The following is a 12890-nucleotide window of genomic DNA, read 5'->3' on the forward strand; positions in this document are numbered from 1 at the left end:
CACTGGCCACACCAGCAGCAGAGCTTTGAGAAGCACAGCAGGTGACTGAACCGGTTAGGGCTTTTGGTTCAGCCGCCATTGGGCGTGACCGTCCCAGATTTTGGCGTGCGGAGATCTGTAAAGCGCTCTGAGATCTGCTGATGAAAAGTGCTGTGTAAGAGCTAGGTGGTGGCTTTGGTAAGTGATTAAAATTCTCTGCTTAGCAGGTGCGTAAGGGCAGCAACTATTGATATAGTCCCTAATAGCCAGAGAAATACTGTGCTCCAGATTTGCTGCCGGCCCATGGCGTGTGGGTGTGAATCCCAAGTCCAGCCTCTGTGGAGTACGCGGCACAAAGATCACTTCCCTGGGCCTTGCGTGGACTGGAGTAAAACTTCATGGGCTGTTGGGAACCCACAGCCCCACCCCCTGCCCTTCCTGTCAGCAACCCACGGCCCTGACCCTTCCTGCCACCAACCCACAGCCCCACCCCTTGCTCTTCCTGCCGGTAATCCACAGTCCTGACCCCTTACTGCCACCAATCCACAGCCCCACCCCCTGCTCTTCCTGGCGGTAATCCACAGTCCTGAACTCTTACTGCCACCAATCCACAACCCCTCCCCTTGTCCTTCCTGCCATCAACCCACAGCCCTGCCCCTTGTCCTTCCTGCCAGCAACCCACAGCCCTGACCCCTGTCCTTCCTGCCACCAACCCACAGCCCTGCCCCCTGCCCTTCCTGCCACCAACCCACAGCCCTGCCCCCTGCCCTTCCTGCCCCCAACCCACAGCCCCACTTTCTGCCCTTCCTGCCACCAACTCACAGCCCTGACTCCTTCCTGCCCCCAACCCAGAGCCTTGCCCCCTGCCCTTCCTGCCAGCAATGCCCTCTCTTCTTTGGTGCAAAGCAGAGAGCAGCTGCAGTACAGAGCTCCAGAGCACAGGGGCTAAAGCATCCCCGGTTTGCTCTTCCTGGGTCTGGCTTCCGCAGGAATGCATCATTTCTGCTATATATCAGGCCTTAGCTGCCTATGGAGGAAGGACAGGATCTGTCCCTCTGTGTATTTTTCTGAACGATGGCACATTCAATAAGGGAGTTGAGGTTCCAGTAGATGTTCTTAGAACTCAATCATCATGCAAGGTGCTGAGCCATCCTGATGGGTGCTGAGCACCCTCCACACCCACTGACTTCAATGGCAGCTGAGGGCAGTGCACTCAACATGGGGAGCCCAGCAACCAGGAGGACTGAGCACCAGGAGCGGCTATTGGAACATCACTGTCACGTAGGCTCAGCCATTCTGATGAAGGTGCCATCCCGAGTGGGGCTGCGGGGATGAAAATGGCGAATGTGTCATCACTGCAGTAATATTTCTGTCAGTCTGCAGGGCTCCACCCAGGTGACTGCTTGTATATGGTGTATGCTTCCCCTGCTATCTAGTGTGTCACAGGCATTTCTTAGTCAGTAGAATACAGCAGACTGAATGTCAGAATTTGTTCATTTCAAAGCTTAGAACCCAGAGATTTGTAAACCAAATTGCTTCACAGATGTCAAAGGTGCTAATCCTTAGTCTTCGCCAAGTTTGAAGGCTTTTTCTTTAAAAAGAGCCATTTTGATGTATGTGAGCACAAACAGAGCACCTGAAATAGTCTTGTGAAAAATGCCTTTTATTCCTTTGGATTTTTTTTTTTTTTTTTTGCTCAAGTTGAGGTTTTCTCAAACACAGCCGGATGGAGTTTAATGCACTACTCAGAAACATTCAAGCGGAGAACAAACAGTAGGAATTTCAGCCCCCAAGGAGAATTTGTTCAGGAAATCATATGGGCATGATCGGAAGCCTACAGAAGTAAACAGAAAGTTTCCTATTGACTTCAATAAGCTTTGGATCAGAAAGGAGGGCTTACAATAGAAAGCATCTTCTTGAGAATTACTGTGTTGTTGCTGGGGAAACATGAAACAACACACACTTTTGGTGTATATGTTTTAAATAGACATCTGGGCCGAAATCTTAGCCCCATTGATGTCAATGGGGATTTTCCCACTGAGCATGAAGGACTAGGATTTCACTCTTGGTTACCAAACAGGGCCCCAATCCTGCAACAAGATGAGCATGAGTGTAGGGTGTATCCACATTCATATTGCTCCTGGATCAGACCCAGCTAACACCATTGGAAGGTGGGAGGAGATGTTTCCATATTTCTATGCCAAATATCTTACTGGCTGATCCGTTCGATTGATCCCGATGAGGAAGAGAAGCTCGGCCACAAAGAGGCTGATGCACAAATTCTTGTGAATTGTGTTCCTATCACTCTGGAGCCCGCGGAAAAAGCAAAAGGTGAAGATGCAGATCAGGAGGCAGACGAGTGACAGCAGAATGCCGACCCAAGTGATAACATCCAGGAGCAGGTCGTGAACTGTGTCGCTGTGCTGGAGACACAACAGAAAAATAATCAGTCACACGCTGCACGTCAGTTAATCAATACTGAAAAAAGGCCAGGTTGTCTGAGACCCTTTGATAGACTCCTGTATCCACTTTCCAAGCACTGGCACAAGGGACCGATAGCTAATGAAGGGTATTAGGACTAAAACTACCCAGAATGGAGTTCTGCATTACTGTAGCCACAACCTGAAACACAACCTCCTTTCTCTTTGCTTGGGTTTGTTTGTGAATACAGCAGTAAGGCATTGGGGAAGGTAACTGAACAGACTCAAATCTCAAGATTGGGTCGCAGGGATCATTAAGATAATGTATGTCTCATGCCTAGCTTATGGCAAACACAGGGATTATTTTCCTTTCTTTTTCTCACAAGGGAAGGGAAAAAAATATTGATTTATCAAACCCTGGAGCTGGGAACCCAAAATGAATATTGGAACAATATCCTGGATAAACAGAGACCTTTTATTGACCATTTTGTTTTTAAATCCACATTTAACCAGGATTTTAATGTGGCTCAGAAATTGTGTGTTCTCCCTTGCAATGTGGTCTAGTTTCTGCTTACCCAGAAGTAATGTCCACATGGATGTTCCCCCTTTCAGGCTACCACGTGCCCGAAGAACAGCAGCAGCAAAGACTGGTTTGGGGGCTCTTACGGTGGAAAGCGGGATGCTGGGGTCCACCAATAAAATGCCACTGGACCTATTTCTGTGTTTGTCCGTTCATCTGCTTCCCAAACCAGAGCATGGACACTTGGCATTCATCTTGCAAGCAAAGGACACGGTGTTTTGCTATGGGGAAAAGTCTATGACAGATGGAGGGGAACGCTGATTCATTTACCCTTTTTGTTGCCTCTCTGCCAATGATAAAGCCACATCAGCGTCAGGAATCCATTGATATACACTTCTGCTATGTCAGCACCCATCAAAAACAACGCAAACCCTTTCAGCACTTGGGCTTTTTCAGCACAATTGATAGCCCCTACAGGCTGTTTATAAAGAGTCAGCTCTGTGACTAGAAAGAGATTACAGGAGGTTTTATTCCCAAAGCATTCCTGTCATTTTTCTTTGGAATTTGGAAGGTTTAAGAGACTATGATTGCAGAGGTGCCAAAGAGCACAGATTTAACATATGTCTATTGCAACAGCAACAAAACGGGTTGTGAGTTCAATCCTTTAGGGGGCCAGTTAGGGATCTGGGGCAAAAAATCTGTCTGGGGATTGGTCTGGTTTTGAGCAGGGGGTTGGACTATAGGAGCTCCTGAGGTCCTTTCCAACCCTGATACTATGTCTATTCCATCCCCACTGCACACACAAGGAAGAAAGGGCATATTCTTCTCTTGTGCATTGTTTTATCTCTGTGTAATTTCACACTCGTTACTTTCCTCTTAACTTGGTGCAAAAATGTTAATACAAATTCCCATCCTTGCCTTTGCTCTGCTTTGCAAGAAGCTGCTGGGAAGTGGTGGATAACATCTCCCCTAACAGCCCTGCTGCAAAGCAGGCCAGCTCGCCTGATTAGAAGGCAGTGCTAGGCAGAGCTTCAGAGAGCTGCCAGACACAGACACAGAAAGTATACAGCTGGCACAGGGAGATAAAGGGGAGAGACAATCAGGTGAACTTCGGAATGTGTGGATCGATCGCCCAAGGCTAACAGCACAAATGCAGTAACACTCCAGACAAAAAGTCAGCCTTGTACTTGGGGAGCTTTCCGGAGTTTTTCTTCGTCTGATAGCAGAGTGCCCCAGCTTCATGTGGAATGAGCAAGGATGCAGCCTGTTCTTTTTACACGCTTGGCTCCATGCACACACCAAGCATGTGTGGAATACATGAAACCCCCAGGTCTTGCTTCTCCACTGCTCAGCCACCTGCAGAGTTATTTACACCTCCGAGTGCAAAGTGGGCATGAAAGGCTGTCTAGTCAGGTCCTCAGGCACACTCCCCACTGCTGCCCTATAGGGAGGAGGTGGTGAAAAACAGTCCGACAGCTCCCCAGGACCACGCAGGAGAGGAGAGGTCAGAGGGGTTCTGTCACCAGGGCCACGTACAATGCTGATATAGGGGGCAGGGGGAAGAGAGCTGTTATCCTTCACTGGTTCTGGACCACACTGGGAGTGAGCTGAGAAAGGATTGGGTACTGTGGGGCAGGAGAAAAAGATAATTCTTCTCTCAGGCAGCTAATACTACGGGAGGATTAGAAAGGAGCTGTGCTGGTGATCTCCAGTGCACAGTCCTTGAACAGAGGTATGGCCCCTTGCACCTGCCCGCCCACCCACCCCCTGCTGAGTGCAAGTCAAAGGAGGCTGGGCACCACCACACACCAAGATCAAACTGGCCCGCTTTGCTTTCTATTGATCATCACTCTCACCTTCCAGTGCCCAAGCTCTAGCACAGTCAGATCTGCTGTAGGAGAGAGGGCAGAGCCACCATCCCAGCCAGCAAACACCTAGGGGTGCATGTGCCAGGTTGGGAGCCAGGAGACCAAGGGATCTAGTCTCACCACTCCTACTGACTGCGGCCAGTGTTTCTGTGCCACTGTATAGCATCATAAATATGACACCCTCTTAAGTTAGGATGAAGACCCTGGTATAATTGTAACTGTTGGAATGAATTTATATTGCCAAACATGGAATGTAGAAGTGAGCTGGGAAGTTGTGTTAGTATTTGTATTATTGCTGTGGTTTTGTTGCTGTCATTTTGGTTAATGGGAACAGTCCCTGTAAGAGGTGGGTGGGGCAGTTGATGGTAGAAGACTAAGAGGTGGGAGATTTTGCCCTCATGCCAAGGAGTGGAAGGTTCTGTCTGTGCAGGCTCCAGGAAAGATCAGAACTTGATTTGATAAATGCATCTTTCCAGGCAGCTAGCCTCATTCCCAAAGGTGTGACATGGGCACTACAGTGCATTGCTACAGAGCCTTTCACCTGTGGGCTACTACAAGCTCCTGTCCAACAGAGGCCTGATGGCCCCTATCTGGGATCAGTTTGTGGGTGTCAGTTCCAGCTCTCACAGCACAAACTCAGCTTCACACTTTGCACTGTCAGGCCTGGTCTACACTGGGGCGCGGGGGGATTGATCTAAGTTACGCAACTTCAGCTACGTGAATAACGTAGCGGAAGTCGACGTACTTAGACCTACTCACCGCAGGGTCTTCACTGCAGTAAGTCAATGGCCGACGCTCTCCCATCAACTCCGCCTCTCGCCCTGGTGGAGTACCAGAGTCGATGGGAGAGCGCTCTGCGGTTGATTTATCGCGACTAGACGTGATAAATTGACCCCTGCTGGATCAATCGCTGGCTGTCGATCCAGCGGGTAATGTAGACAAGCCCTCAGACTCAGCAGAGAGGCCAAAAACTGCATGGGCCATGAAGACTGTTACCCCTAGAGAGCAAGTCCCCAAAGCCTCCAGACCAAAGCTCATGCCTGGTGGTGAGGCAAAGTATGTGGGCAGCTTGTCCAGCTTTTAAACCAGGACTTCATTGACCAAGCCTGTTAAACTGGCCTTTCAAGAGCACTAAACCTGCACATTCATTACACTGAAATTTATGGTTATATATAAATTATTAAAAAAAATATAAATTAACTCATTAAATAATTTGCATAAAATATCACAAATAGAGACCGTAACAGGGCAGCCACCCTCGGTCCCCTCCAAAACAGTCTCGGATGTCTCTTGATTGTCAGCACCTCTGTGAGTTTGTATTGATGTGATCTCCACCACGCCGCTGCACAATCCCCATGTGGCATTTCCACCTGCAGTGTCCTTCAGTCCTCAGCACTTCCTTCAGGAAGAAGGAGAGGAAGAGGAAGCAATCTCACCAGCCAGAGACCTGGCTTCCCCTGAGTTTCACTAGCCCTTGCTCTGTCCATTTGCACATCCTTCCTGAGCTTCTGAACAATCTTCTCTGGGATTCTGTGGAGGGGATAGTTAGTGCCTAACTACCACTACGCTACAGCATAAGAGCCGGGTTGATAGAACTCGAGTCGAGTTTGTCAACCTAGGGCTTGAGCATCTACATTCATCTGTAACCCCAGGTTAGGAACTGTTGCATCCTGGGTCCCAAACTGGGACTCCGGCATCTACGCTGCATTTTGCAGGCCTGAGTCTAACCAGACTTCCTAGCACCCTCCCAAAATGGGGCTGCGCTAGCCCTGTGCTTGTGGGGCAAAATGGAAAAATCAACCATCCAGAGGACAAAGAAAATTGGCCCATGGGATACTTTTGGCAGACTCCCAGAGCACATGTCCAGTGGGGCTGTAGCTACACTGCAAAGCAACAGGACTTGAACCCTGGACCTCACTTTGACCCGCCACCCCTGTGTGGTCTGGGACCCTAAGTATGAGCCCTGAGTTAGCACAATTTATGTGTTGGTGGAAGGGGGGATTAGGCTTCAGCCTGAGTTCAACCCCTGGGTTTACACTGCAGTGTAGAAAAGGTACCCTCAGCAACCAGCATGCTGGGTCCGTGGCTGGCTTTCTATGCTCTGTCACTATACAGCTCAAAATCTAGCAGCTGTTCTTTTCTGGGTTCTAGACCTTTAGAAATGTTTATTTTACAGAAACAAAGTGCTGGATGGAATTCAAAGAACAAACCAGTAAACCCAACCACTTCTGTATTTGTCATAAGCTTTATATCTGGGGTTGGAGTTCAGGGCCTGATCCTCGTCCATGCAAAAACTTCCCTTGACTCTCAGCTTTTGAATTGGGCTCTAAGTTGCGTTGGTGGGAAGCAGACTGGTAGAAACAGATCGCTGCTTTGAAAACCATTGTGTGTGTGTGTCACAGACACGGTTGCCAATTCCACAGCAGGATGAGCAGGCAGCCCAGAAACTGCTCAGGCTGTGAAATGTGTTACAGATGAATGACAGTTCCAGCAGTGCACTACCTGTGCTCCAGAACAGAGTTAATAAAACCAACTCTAGTGAATGTCAGTTTATGACAGAACGGCTTGTCCCTTAAATGAAAGGTCCTTTCTCTTTCCCTCTTAAAAAGCTCAGTAGAGGTAAACGGTGCTGAAACAGAGCTGCTGGCTGCGGAGGGTGCTTTTGTTCAGCTAATCTTTGCCTTTAGGAAGGGAGACAGTAACATGCTTATGGGTGGAGGAATGACAAATGGTAACTACAGAAAGTGTCATTGGCTTGCTGGAATATGGCTGTTGTGCGACCAGTGGGAGCTGGCTTGGAAGGCAGCAGCATGGGTTGGGCTTCGGTCCAAGTGGGCCAGATTTAAGCTGGCAGTGGTGGATACTTTACACTGCTCCTGAGATTTGTAGCTGCCCAGAATGGACTGGAATCCCGTCACTCCTTTTATAACCATTATCAACCATAGTGTGTTATCGAGAGCCCATCGTCCTTATGTCCACATTGCATTTCCTCACTACGGTATGTTACACAGATAAGGTGAGATGACAGGGGGCTTTACAGACAGTCTTTAAATCAACATTTGAAGACTTCACTAATTCAGCCAGAGGCAGGGGCCTATTACAGGAGTGGGTGGGTGCGATTCTGTGGCCTGCAATGTACAAGAGGTCAGATTAGATGATCATGGTCGCCCCTTCTGGAGCTGTAACGAGAGATGTGGAGGGGATTTGCTGGTGTGGAGTTGCCCCGAAATCAGCCAGTCCTGTCCTTTATTATAAACAGCCAAAACACTAAACTGTAAAGAAGATATAAAGTTGTCACCTTCCTCTATGTTACTAAGTGAAAAGCTGAATTGCAGGTTACCATGGATACAGTGTGTGGTGAACACTATGGGGTCCCATTCTGGTCTCACTTACATAGGTGTCACTTCGCTGCTGCAAAATGAGTGCTACACAGGTGTGAGTGAGAGGAAATTCAGGTCCAGTGATTGCATCTTTCTTGCTTCTTCATTCTGGCTTTGTTTCATCATTGGAGTGACGACGAGCAACACCGTCTCTGTTTTATTTGGAAAGACTAACTACAGCACCTGATCTAGCCTCACACAGCCTTAGTGCTCAGCTCACATTGCTGCCAGCTATTGGGCCCAGCCTTTGGGCAGCTATGCAAGATGGCAGGACACCTGGCACTGTCTTAGCTTGCCCAGTCTGCATACCTACCTGAGGGCCAAGGGACAATCCTGCCCTTTAATTTTCTTCCAAGCACTCATCTTTTGGGGAAGTTCTCTGGCCTGTGTTACACAGGAGGTCAGGCTAGATAATCACTATGGTCTCTTCTGGCCTTGGAAGCTATGAATCCAATTCTTATTAAAATGGTATCTATTGCCACTTTGAGAGGTCAAAATATGTCATGACTGAGAAATTCTGCCTCCACGCTTCCTAGGGACAACAATCTCTTTATTTAGTGGAGGAACCGGATAAAACTGATCTTGGGCACGTGAATCAAAGGATTCCTCAATTACACACAGCAGAACTGCATGTTCCAGAGAGTACAGAATCTAATCAGAGAGGAAGTCACCCTGAACCTCATTCTCCCCATGAGAAAGGTGTTGATGGTGAAGGTAATCAATAGGGGGGAGCTTAGTGCTATTTAAATTCCATGGAATAAGGAAGTTTTCACAGAACCCAGGAGTGCCAAGCATTCCAGCCCCTCTGGCCCCTTCCTGTGGCTTTCTCCTCAGAGAACTGGCTGTAAAAAAGTGTTGGATATTAGGAAAAAACTTTTTCACTAAGAGAGTGGTGAAGCACTGGAACGGGTTACCTAGGGAAGTGGTGGAATCTCCACTGTTAGAGGTTTTTAAGGCCTGGCTTGACAAAACCCCGGCTGGGATGATTTAGTTGGTGCTAGTGCTGCTTTGAGCAGGGGGTTGGACTAGATACCTCCTGAGGTCTCTTCCAACCCTGATATTCTATGATTGTATGATTCAATGAGCAAAATAATCTATTGGGTTTGGGGTAGAGGAAGTAGCTGCAAACAAAATGCTGTCACTGTCGGTTTAAGTTAACATCTACAAGACTTAGACTTGGGAGGATTCGATTTTTATTAGTAAACGCCGGTAAACGTTGATTTCACTGCACACCCAATCTGACGAAAAAATATTTCCATCAATAAAAATCAAAACCCACAGTTAGGTAAAGTATGAAAAGTGCTGCTTGAGAAATTATTAGAGTTTGAATTATGGATATTTATTTTGTATATGTGGACATGAGATGTTGACCATTTGTGTTTTGAAGGCTATAAAGCTTTAACTTTTGAAATCACAGAGTCTTCTGTCATTAAATAATTATTGTCTGACCATCCCCCCTCCACACATAATTTCCCAAAACTGTGAACATTTATATGGATACAAATAGAAAAAAATGCTTAAAAACAATAGTGTTATGCAACTGGAAAAATGTAAATAGATAAAAAATGAAAAAAAAATTGTAAAGTAAACATTGATATTATCCATCATCATCATAAAAAATAAAAGCTGAGTTCTGCCGAGCCTATCCATGCATGAGAAGGACTCGGGGACTAATGTCTTCAGTACTGAAGAGCACATAAATAATACAAAGGGACAGAGAGGTTAGAAATATGGAAAGGAAATAACAGAGCTCTCCCTGGAAAAAATACAAGCTAAGACATCTGGAGAAACTACACAGAAACAGAGATGCAGGTGAGAGGGATATACATGCAAAATAGCTCTGCTGAAAAGGACATAGGGGAGAGAGAGAGCATAGTAAGTAATTAGATATGAGCTTGCAATATGATAAAATAGCACAGAAAGTCATTGTACTATTGGACAGTACCACTTCACAGGTTGGGGGTACACAAGAGGCCTTGCTTCCTTTGTGCAGCTGCAGTTGGAATAAATAATAATAATCCTCCAATTATCAATAAGCCACAACAACTCTTTCTAGAGCACAGGCCAGAGTGCAGCTAGAACATTGCGTCTGGCTCTTTGGGGCACTCTGGTATTCAAGAGTGCAAACAAGGAGTCCAGAGAAAGGCGACACACGCAATGCCCAAGACATTGATTTTTAAGGAAAGATTAAAAGAATTAAACACCATGGTCAACATGTTCTAAAATGGCTACTGATTTTAGGATGCTGTCTCTATTTTTGGGTGCCCAACATAAGAACGAGCCCATTGCAGATCTGTTTTTATTTCCGTTGGAATTGTGGGAGCTTGGCACCATTGCAATTCACTCTGGAACATCCTGAAGCACTGTGATATGCCAATGAAAATAGTTAACAGCATCGAGGCTTTCTATCAAGATGCAGCATGTGAAAGTAAATGCAGGCCTGAGTGAATGGTTCAACACAGACACTGGTCTCCAAGGATGATGGTTCTCTTTACTTCCACTGTTTGGCATTGCCATTGACTTCATTGGGAGACAAAGTGTAGAAGGATACAACACAGTCATTGCATAGCTCACAGCAATACACTGTAAAATCTAGATTTTGCTGATGAGATAGCTTTTCTAAGTGGCAGCTCAACCAAAGTTCAAGCAAAGACCGAAAGACTGTCCAGTACTGCAAAACAGATGGGATTCATAATCAGTCATGAAAAACCAAGTCTAATGAGAAGCCCGGCAGTGCCCAAGTCAGTAAAGCACAAGCTCATGGGGCCGTCCAGAAGAAAATAATGGCACAAACTGGCAAGGTGGCAGCTGCATTCATCAGCTTACACAGTGATTGGTCACCAGAAGTCTACAACTTGCAGCCCAAATTACGACTCTTTAACTCAAATAGTATTTCCATCTTAGCCTATGGATGTGAAAGCTGGAAATACACCAAAAGTACACATGATATCTAAATGCCTGTGACAGCAACTGCTCCAGGACAACACTAGGTATTATACTGAATAAATATATACCAAGTGCCGACACTTGTCAGAGTTCAACACTCCCTTATATCTGAAGTTATCCAGAAAAGAAGATGGAAATATCTGGGAGCTGTATAAAGAATGAAGCCAGAGCATCTGCCATGGCAGTTGTACTATTGGGCAGCTGAAGGGACATACAAGGGGGCCAACTGAACGAATCCCTCCATTGAACACTACTCAGAGAAGGAAAATGTATTCATAGATTGCAAGGCCAGAAGGGTAGCTTCTGTAATCATCTTTGATGGCCTCCTGTAGAACACAGGCCAGAGAACTTTCCCCAAACAATTCCTAGAGCTGATCTCTTTTAAAAAGCACCCAACAGCTTATGATTCTTAACAATGTAGAAGGCATGCAAATAGTGACCCAGGATAGACGGGGATGGTGGAGCCTTGTTCATACTCTAGGCATTATCTGGCAGCATGGGAAGGACTCAGATTCAGAGCCTCTGAAATCAGGCCCAAAGTGTCCCCAGCTGGACACCCAAAAAATGACTATGCATAGGGATATGAGGTCTAAATGGTGCAAACACCCAGGAGAAAGAGGAGATCTTTAGAGCAGTTCAGTCAGACAGAAGTAGGACTAATAGGAACAAAGAAAAATCTTGGCTGTATATCTGGAAACGGTATGATCTTTCAGACTGAACATTGGGTACCCAGGAGAACTGTTATAAGGACTATATCTGGAGTGATGTAATGCTCAGGATATGCTATTGCATACAATTATGTCTTGACACTGTAGAGATAGATTACATGACAATTTCAGTTTTTCCAGCTGCAATTTTTGTGCTTCCATGAAAATTTAGTCAGAAGAGTAGACTGTATTTTCTTAACAATAAGGGTTGAGTAATTTTCCCAAGGGAAGCTAGACAAATCACCCCACAATATTCTGTAAGTGACAATTCTTTACTGGCAAAGGGATGTAATGGATTACTGAATATGTCTCTTACATCTCTTAATTTGCTGATTCCATTAAGTTCCCTGGTTCCTGTTCTTGACACATGCTCAAATAGTCTTTTATTTTTCATTTAAAAAACCCACTGAAGACAAGCTGATTTAATAACTTTTCTGCTTAATTGAAACACTCCTTGTTTAACACATTTTTGAATAAGTCAGCGTAATAAAACTCTTCTGCAGAGACTTAACCCTTTAGGAGGTGCAAAAGCCCTTTGCCCTGTTCAATGTACAATGCAGCAGCTTTAGAATTTAGCTCTGATATTTTAACATGTTCTAGACCAGGGGTCGGCAACCTTTCAGAAGCGCTGTGCCGAGTCTTCATTTATTCACTCTAATTTCAGATTTCGTGTGCCAGTCACACATTTTAACGTTTTTAGAAGGTCTCTTTCTATAAGTATATAATATAGAACTAAACTATTGTTGTATGTAAGGTAAATAAGGTTTTTAAAATGTTTAAGAACTTCATTTAAAATTAAATTAAAATACAGAACCCCCCAGACTGGTGACCAGGACCCACGCAGCGTGAGTGCCACTGAAAATCAGCTTGTATGCTGCCTGTTCTAGACTCTGGGTCTAATTCTGCTTTTTGATACTGCCCATCAACCCCACTAACGTTAATGTATGTCTGACTGAGGGATGAGTTTAGCCTGTTCTTTAGATCCGAAATTCAGAAATTGGTTTTAGGCAATAGACCCACACGTTCCACTTAGACTTTATAAATGTTTGTTCTCATTTCTCTCCCCAACT

At 45.8% G+C, this 12890-nt stretch overlaps 1 protein-coding gene across 1 annotated transcript in view; it reads right to left on the reverse strand.

Annotated features, from left to right (window-relative positions):
- Positions 1 to 12890, reverse strand: part of ADGRL3 (adhesion G protein-coupled receptor L3) — an 836368-nt gene that overhangs the window by 114659 nt on the left and 708819 nt on the right. Inside the window, 1 exon segment of the mRNA XM_075066059.1 lies at positions 2193 to 2402. Within this exon segment, the coding sequence (XP_074922160.1) occupies positions 2193 to 2402 (210 nt within the window).

The sequence above is a fragment of the Chelonoidis abingdonii genome, chromosome 5, assembly GCF_003597395.2.
Source record: "Chelonoidis abingdonii isolate Lonesome George chromosome 5, CheloAbing_2.0, whole genome shotgun sequence".
Taxonomy (NCBI): domain Eukaryota; kingdom Metazoa; phylum Chordata; order Testudines; family Testudinidae; genus Chelonoidis; species Chelonoidis abingdonii.